A 6,911-nucleotide genomic window follows, 5' to 3' on the forward strand; every position below is an offset into this window, starting at 1 on the left:
ATTATCGCCACATATTCAAGAGTGGTTCACGGCAGCTAATAGAAGCGAAATTATGTCCAAGAGTGCAATAGAAATTTGTGACTTCTTTCAAAGATAAGCTAATAATTCCTAGTACAGGAGTCACTCTTTAAGAAATACTAGAAGAATAAGAGGATTAAATGAATTCTTTAGTGGTGAATCTAATTATGATATTAAAGGGATCAAAGTTATGGTTGAAAGACTTTCTCGTCAGTTCGTGGTCGAAGGACTTTCTCATCAGTTCGCCTCATTTGCAGGTGTTAATTCTATTGGACCACAAGCTTACAGCCAGTCTGAACAGGATTGTTACCTTGATTAAATCAAATTTATTAATATGATAAGAAGGCAACTTGTCTATAATCCTTACTCCAACACCTATAATTCAGGAGGAGGGATCACCTCAACTTTTTATGGTTACAAGGTTTCCAATAGAATGAGACAGCAGCTCAAGCTCCTCAACCTTCTCAGCCTGCCTTTAGATAGTTTAACCAGAGCTTCTCATAGCCTAAACCATGGGAAGAAGCAATCCAAAAGTTATCAAAATCTACAAAGGATGCTATGACAGAATTGAGGAATGAGGTAAACGCCACTCAAAATCCACAAGCACAACAAATGCAATCTATATCTAACCTTGAGAGGATGATGGAACAATTATATATATATATATATATATATATATATATATATATATATATATATATATATATATATATTCTTAAGAACTTATGAGAAACTAATTTTGATTGATTTGTTATATAGCACAAGAAGATGAAATTATAGCATGATACGAGTCAAACATTAATTCATTATTTTCTAAAACAACAATGCAAATTACGGTGGTACTGCACTTTGCCATCTTTTAATAATATTTATATTCTTAAGGACTTATGAGAAACTAATTTTGATTGATCTGTTACATAGCACGAGAAGACAAAATTATTGCATGGTATGCAAGCATTTTAAATGAAATAGTTATTGCAGTTCCTTAGTTTTAGTTACCAATCAGAAATTTCAAACATGAATATCACTAAAGAGAGTTTACTCATCAGTGAGTAATAAATTCTTAATATGACAATTTAAATTGTATACATGTGTTCATGTGTATGTTAAAATGTAAGGGGAATGTTACCCTGTTCCTCTTTAAAATAGTTTCTACTGTTTGGACTCCTCGTAAATGGTTTTGCAAATAATTAATACAATGGGCCCTACATTATATTATGAGCACTGATATTTAGCTATCATGGTGAGACACCATGGCATCAGAAACAATAGATTGGTGTTCCTACGCTGCCGTTTCAATGTCCTTTTTTCTTTTTCCAAAAAAATAAAATAATAAGTAAAACGACAGTATGAAGACATTATTTCGGATTTTCAGTCAATATTACGGTGGGTACGGTTTGGTTTGATTCAACTTTTTATCAAACTGAATTAAACTAGATAAATTCTAATAGAATTATGTGTGGCTCTGTTCAACTTTTCAGTTTTTAACTTTTAAAATCATAATTTTATCTGATTATTCGAATTTTCAATTTGATTTTTATTTATTCAATTAAACTGGTTAGTTTTTTTTCTATTAAATTTTAATCAAATCGAACAGTGGGTTCAAGTTCATTTAAATGCGCACCCCTAATCCCTGTGGTATCTCTATGTTGGCTGTGTACTCTCCAGTAATTATTATGTTTTGATTTTCTCGGAGACGTGCCAGCTATAAATGCTTACTTTTAACTACATGGGGTTCATCGGCACTATAAGACAATTTCTTTTGCGGTCGTATTTGTCAAAATAATTTAATGCGCTTTTGTTTTCGTGTCAAAATAAAACTTTGATGCCTTGAATATTGCATAAATGGTTGGGTTATCAAGCGGTTAATGAATCAACTCAATTAATTATTCATCCTTCCTTATTTTAGCACATTTCACTTGCTTCAATCACCGCCTTCTGAATATTATTTACATGCTTCCTTCAAAAGAAATGTAGCTTGGTTCAATCAACGATTTCTGAATATTATTCCCCGGTTTAATTATTGGAGAGAAAATATATGATCAATTGATCACAACAATAATTTTTGGAGAAAAAGTAGGAGGAGAGAGGAAGAAAATATAATTATAATACAAATAGAACCTTGTTTGGAATTAAAATTGAAATTCAGTAAATTGTTTATTTTATAATTTTTTATAAAAAGATAATGTTTGATAAATTTTTGTAAAAGTTGTTTGTTTCATTTTTTGTTTATTTTGACAACAACTTTTAAAACTTTAAGGGTTGCTTTTTATAAGCAGCTTATGAAACAAGCCACCAGATCTTTCTAAAGTTTATATTATAATCTTAATAATTTTTTAAAAAAAGACAATTATGCTTATATTTCATAAACCCTAATAATTATAAATTATTAGATATCATATTACCACACAACTAATGTATGTTCTCTCCAGAATCAAAATTTTGATTTAGTAATTTCATATTTTTTGTATTTTACTTTCTTTTTCTATTATTAGAATCATTAAGACTTGTATATGATTATGTAAATTTTCCTTGAATTATGAATAATTTCACATGAAAAGTAACCATGACCTTGTACAGTTTTATGTGAATTTTTTTTAAAAGACACATTTAAACAATTTATTTAGCATACTCAAAAAATAAAAGACAATTTAAACTTATGTCTATTTTACTCACTATATAATAAAAAAAAACTTTCATAACAAAGTTTACCAAATCCATGTACTCTGTTTTTCAAGCTCACAACAATTGCAATAATATTATTTATCTAACACTAAACAGCTTTTATAATCAATAACTTTATCCACACAATAAAATAACTTTTTAATCAGACATTGCAATCCCAAATTGACAATCTCATCTATTAAACTTGTTGTTATAAAAAGATTCAATCGCTCAGATTTCATTCATAATTTTGTGTAAAAGGAGGTGTACCGAACAAATCCCTACACAAATTGCTATTTGAAGGTTGTTAGGAACTTTTCAAATGGTAATAATAAACCAACTAATCTTCCATTAGGGTTTATTTATTGTTGATCAATTTCAATTCATAAAATATTTGTCAATATTCTGTACTTTATTTTAATTTTTTACGTCGGGATAGTAGCTCATTAAGTGCTTATCATACTAATTCAGTAATTTGGAGCTGCAGATAAACACTTATGGCGGATTAGAGATAGCTCCAAAAGGATAGTGAACATATATATATATATTATTGTATATTGACATGATATTGATCTAGTGTTAAAAAAATATATATTAATTGAATTAAATTAAAGTCTATTCTTGGTAAAAGTTTTCAAATCCCATGTACTCAAATTAACAAATGAAGCAAAGAACCTTCGGATGAAAAAAAAAATGCTTAGTTCGTTGAAAAAAAAATGCTTAGTTAGTGAAGACATTAATAAATATAGGCAAATATGCATGTTTCATCCTTGTGAATCCATCAAGTTTCATGTTGGTTCTTTTTCATGCCAATGAATCTACCATGATTCATGCTTTTTTTTTTGTTTTATTTTACTATTATTATAAGTTTCATGGTGATTGGCTATGAAGAAGATAGAGGGAAATAATAAGAGTAATTGAGATTTGAGATAATTTTCATGAAAAAAAAAAACTTCATTTAAAAAATTGAGAGGGAGTTTGCTTCTTATTTTTTCCCCATAAAAAAATGCGTGCACACCAAAATGTGGGCTATTTATGAGGTTCTCAATTTTTTATCAGCCCAAGTTCTAAAGCCCATTGAAACGCGTTTTCCAAACTACAATTTTACTATTTAACAATGAAAGCCTCGATGATATAATCTTCGATTACGTGTCGTCCTTTTTTTCCTTTTTTCTCCTGCGGTCCAGTGACATGTATTTACTATTACACCCTTTTCCAATTGAAGCCTCAATATCATCAAGAAATTTTCAACATTTTTCGTTGCGAATTTGGTATGTATATATGCAGGCAGGTGGCAGCGGGTATCCGTGGGTATTTTGAAATATATTATTTATTTTTTTGATTACTAATATTAGTTAAGTTAATAATTAAATTTGAAGGCGTGAGTTCGAGTCCCATGAGATTTATTTTTATCTTTTATTTTAAAAGTATAGATTAAGTGCAGATTTCCCTCCAGTTATACTAGATGAGTTGATTTATAAGATTGTAGTATAATTAAACTTCGGTGAAAAGTTTGTCTAGGGGTTTGCCCTCTTCTTTTCATATTTCATGCATGAGCATTTGTGAGATTTCGCTTATGTTTATGTTAAGTCTATATTAACTATGATTCATACTTATCAATATTGCTGGTTCTGGTTTAGAAGTGGTTAATTGACAATATTTAATATAGTTGTCAATCTTCTAATTTTTATTAGAGGAAATAATAGTTGCTTTTGTTTAGGGATTGAGCTTCCATAACCATCAATTTTAGCTATCAGTTCCGTAGATATGTTACACGATTCACTGACCATTTTCACTTGACCTTTTTTTTCCAGATAGTTGGCTTTCTTGGATCATGTGCAATCTCCGCTTTCATTAATTTCCGTTCATTGAGTAAACATCTATTAGTTTGTGGAAGTAGAAACCCAAAATCCAATCCAGTACAGATCTATTACACAGAGAGCTGAATATTGTTGGCCATTAGCATTAAATTAATAGATTTATTGAGTTGCTACATCATATGGAAAAATAAAAATAAAAATAAAAACTTCAAACAAGGAGATAATGTAACTACATACATGCACGATAGAATCTTGTGGGAATAAGATTGGCGACAATACAGTAGAAAGAGGACGTCATCCACTTTTCAATAAGATAAAACCATCTATGATGCCAATAAGGATTCACGTATAAGACTCCAATGATGGCCAAGATCACAATTACATAAGATGATGTAAAAGTGATATAAAAACTGTCCTTGTCAATTAAGCTATTATCATTTTCTTCATTTGAAGCTTCTGGCACAGTTGCAGCATCACAATCAGGCAATGGTTTCCCACAAAGAAGAGGATTCCCTTCATAGCTATCCTCTTTAAAAGTTGTAAATTGTGCAGTCCTCTCAGGGATCTTTTCCTGATAAGTTATTGTGAGCCACACTGAAAACAGCCAATGCATTTAACTCAACGAGCTGAGGAGGGATTTTCCCATTCAAGTTGTTGTATGAAACATCCAAGTTCTCGATTTGATTCAAGTTTGAGAAAGTCACTAGATTATTCCCGTCAAATTGTTGTGGGACAAGTTTAGTGCACGAATTCTGGTCAATTTACCAATTTGTGGAGGAATCTCACATGCCAATTTATTGCAAGAAAGATCAACCCCATACATTTTGTTAAGAGGTTTTCCCTTGTACAAGTAAGATGTCTCCTTGGTTGTGAACATTAGACTTTCCTCCTTTTCCATTGTTGAAGACCCAGCCGAATAAGTACCTCTAACATCCCGATTAAAAGCTGAAGCTGATGAACCATCGTTATAGCCATTATTATGAAGCGAAGTGTTATCTAAGCAACTAGGAATTTCAACAAAAAGATTGTTATTAGAAAGATCTATCAACTGCAGCTCCTTCGACCAGCTCAATTGAATTGGCACTTCACCTTCAAGATTATTATTAGCCAAGATAAGGTACCTCAAATAAGTAAGCCTTCCAATCCAATATGGAATGTAACCACTAAAGCTATTATAGCTAAGATCTAATGTCAAAATATGAGATCTATTTAAGAATGTACCATATTCTAGTGGTCCATGTAACATGTGTTTGGACAGGTGAACTTGCTGGATAAATGAATGACCAGAACAAGATGGTAAAATCCCAGATATATTGTTCTCTGAAAGGTCTAAAATTTTAAGATAATTAAGCTGACAAAACTCTAATGGAATTGGACCTCGAAGGTGATTTCTGGCCATCATAATATCATCTAATGATGAAAGATTACCCAACCATGCTGGAACGTTACCATAGAGATTGTTATCACTCATATACAACCCTTTTAAATGGCAGCAATTAGATAAACTTTTTGGAATCTGTTGATGCAGGATTCCGGTTCTCCTCGTTCTACGACCAGGATCTCTGCTCGATCAACGTCATCACGACCAGGGGGTCCCTCGCAAGGCTTCTTCTCCAGAGGTTCCTGCGCACACAGACAAGTCAGAGTACGCCGGTGGTTCTCCCGGCGCAAACCCTCCGACGCTCAAGTCAGATATGAAGGTTCGGGGAACGCTTGCCACAGATCTTATGGTTTTTCATTGTTTTCTCTTCATTAGAATTTCTTTTCTAATCTCAAAAATGCTAACCCTTTTACCTTCGTTGGCTACCTTTTTATAGGCTTCCTCTGAATCCCAGTTTTTCGCTTTCTTCGAGACGGTATGGGACTTTGACTGCCGCGTTATGGGCAAACGTGGGATCTTGCATGTTACGCCACGATTCTGGGGAAAGCGTGGCTGTCGTGGTTTTGTGAGATCTTGTTTCCGCTTTTTTGGGGGACAGTATGGGGCTCCGACTGCTGCGTTATGCTGCGTTATGGGCAAACGTGGGATCTTGCGTGTTACGCCACGGTTCTGGGGAAAGCGTGGCTGTCGTGCCTAGATTCTCGGGCTGGAGAGCATGTCTTGCCAACTGCCGTCGACCGGGTCTCCTCGCCTCTCGACCTCTAGCCGGAATGGCCTTATGCCTCTTACAGGAAATTTGCCTCGCGGATGACGTGCTCGTGGACGAGCAGGATATTTCTACTCCTGTTCCCCCACGCACCAGGCTTTTACGGAACACACCGGTTCGCAGAACTCTGCCATCAGATATCTGCTCACCATGCCTGGTCTCGTCGACGTATTTCTCCCAAACACCGGTCCCCCAGTTTCTGGTGTTGGGTAATGTAGTGGACCAGCAGTAGAAACTCGTTAGTACTCGCTCGGGTGGGATT

The 6,911-nt window shown here is 33.6% G+C and overlaps 1 protein-coding gene across 1 annotated transcript; it reads right to left on the bottom strand.

Moving 5' to 3' along the window:
* Window positions 1-4,731: 4,731 nt before the first annotated feature.
* Window positions 4,732-5,973, bottom strand: LOC112099684 (MDIS1-interacting receptor like kinase 1-like). The gene is made up of 2 exons (XM_024187110.1): window positions 5,268-5,973; window positions 4,732-5,096 (listed from the first exon to the last, which is right to left on the bottom strand). The coding sequence occupies exons 1-2, from the start codon at window positions 5,971-5,973 to the stop codon at window positions 4,732-4,734; spliced, it is 1,071 nt and encodes a 356-aa protein (XP_024042878.1).
* Window positions 5,974-6,911: the final 938 nt, after the last annotated feature.

The sequence above is a fragment of the Citrus clementina genome, unplaced genomic scaffold (genome assembly GCF_000493195.1).
Source record: "Citrus clementina cultivar Clemenules unplaced genomic scaffold, Citrus_clementina_v1.0 scaffold_9, whole genome shotgun sequence".
Taxonomy (NCBI): domain Eukaryota; kingdom Viridiplantae; phylum Streptophyta; class Magnoliopsida; order Sapindales; family Rutaceae; genus Citrus; species Citrus x clementina.